This window comes from Branchiostoma floridae, chromosome 3 (assembly GCF_000003815.2).
Source record: "Branchiostoma floridae strain S238N-H82 chromosome 3, Bfl_VNyyK, whole genome shotgun sequence".
Classification (NCBI taxonomy): domain Eukaryota; kingdom Metazoa; phylum Chordata; class Leptocardii; order Amphioxiformes; family Branchiostomatidae; genus Branchiostoma; species Branchiostoma floridae.
The window spans coordinates 8,811,140-8,812,721 of record NC_049981.1 but is presented as its reverse complement, the minus strand read 5'-3'; the positions used below and the strand labels follow the sequence as shown (position 1 = coordinate 8,812,721).

The 1,582-nt window shown below is 39.9% G+C and overlaps 1 protein-coding gene across 1 annotated transcript in view; it reads right to left on the bottom strand.

Moving 5' to 3' along the window:
* LOC118411665 overlaps positions 1–1,582 on the bottom strand; it is an 84,607-nt gene that overhangs the window by 58,832 nt on the left and 24,193 nt on the right. Inside the window, exons 9-10 of the mRNA XM_035814142.1 lie at positions 1,221–1,303; positions 7–81 (exon numbers count right to left, since the gene is read on the bottom strand). Coding sequence (XP_035670035.1) covers positions 7–81; positions 1,221–1,303 — 158 coding nt within the window. The remainder of the gene's footprint in view (positions 1–6; positions 82–1,220; positions 1,304–1,582) is intronic.

The following is a 1,582-nucleotide window of genomic DNA, read 5'->3' as shown; positions in this document are numbered from 1 at the left end:
TGTCACTCGGGTTGCTAGGTAACCAGTTGGTATAGGTGACGTCATCGTCCGGCCAGTGGAACACTCCGTCATCTACATAATCTGACGTTAACGGGGAAAAATAGAATATCATATGGTAAGCAAACAAAAACTAATTCAGTGTTCAGTGAACAAACCAATTTAGTTTCAAAGGTGAATGTTTACGAGTATGTCACATATTGGGGAGGGGGAACTAAAAGTTTTAAAACAAATCTCACAACCAAAATTTTTCCCCAATATGTTGGTTTTATTCAATCAACCAGCCCCCAGTGTTTGTTAAGTACCCTGTATTGACTAAACACTTATAAAAAGTACAAACTGCAGATGTTCATTCAAAACACATCGGGCAGCCAATCAACCTATCCTCGCTCATTCAAAAAAAATGTAATGATGGGACATGTCTAAGTATATGTTAAGGAGAGACAGTTCGCCCAAAACGGAAACGCTCACTTCAGTTCCAAACGAGTTGCTAGGTACCATTTACTTGCTCCAATACCTATCCACTACTAAAATATCATAATTCCGGCACTTGCAGGTTTCACCTCCAACTTTGAAGCTCTTCTGTAGTACCGTAACTCACCGCCAGGAAGCTAAAATTACACCATTTACTGCCTTTCTCTATACCTATCCACTGATATAAATCATGAACCTGGCACTTGCAGAAAGTTTGACCTCCAACTTTGAAGCTTCGCTGCAGTACCGTAAGTCGCCTCTAGGAAGCTCATTATCAAACATGACATTCGTTTTTCCAACCCCTACCCACCTACCAAATATCATCCACTTCATCCAAGGCTTCTCGAGTTACGTTGTTAACAAACACACACAGCTTGCTGCAGTACCGACGGAAGATGCCAGCTAAACCATTTTCCAACTTGACCTTTCTTTTCATAACCGCTACTCACCTACTAAATTTCATTAAGATCCATTAAAGACTTCTCAAGTTATGGTGCCCACAAACAAACGCACAAAAATTCAAAGCCTCCTGCAGCACTGAAGTAAACCATTTTTGACCTTGACCTTTATAACTACAGTCACTACTTCAATACGAAATACCATGAAAGTCCATTCACAGGTTCTCGAGTTATGCTCTTTACCTAAATACAGAATCACACCAAGGCGTAACCAAAAATATTTTATTAGCATAATTTCATATCTTGACGAAGTAATGACATTATCATGATGCTGCATAACGTGCTCCTTACCAGATAAGCCAGTCCATAAATAGTTTGTTCCGCCTGCTTGTAAGGATGGGGACATTGTGTTGATGAAATCCTGTTCCGCTTGGCTGCAACATTACCAGACAAGGTAATAATCGTATCTAGTATGATCTACTGACCATTTAACAAATTGTATTGGTGAAAAAGTGTTACACTGTGTCTCGATCTAACAATATGGAAGTCACAAATAGATAGACTTTCAAAGAATGATGGAGAGGATCATCTGGAAGCGACTCTGAGGAGAGGTACTACTGCGTACCTACTCGTGTACACGTACATGTAGTATTAGGTGTACAAGTGCACCAAGTGGGTCTTTTTCTTTGTCACTCGACATATGACTAACAAAT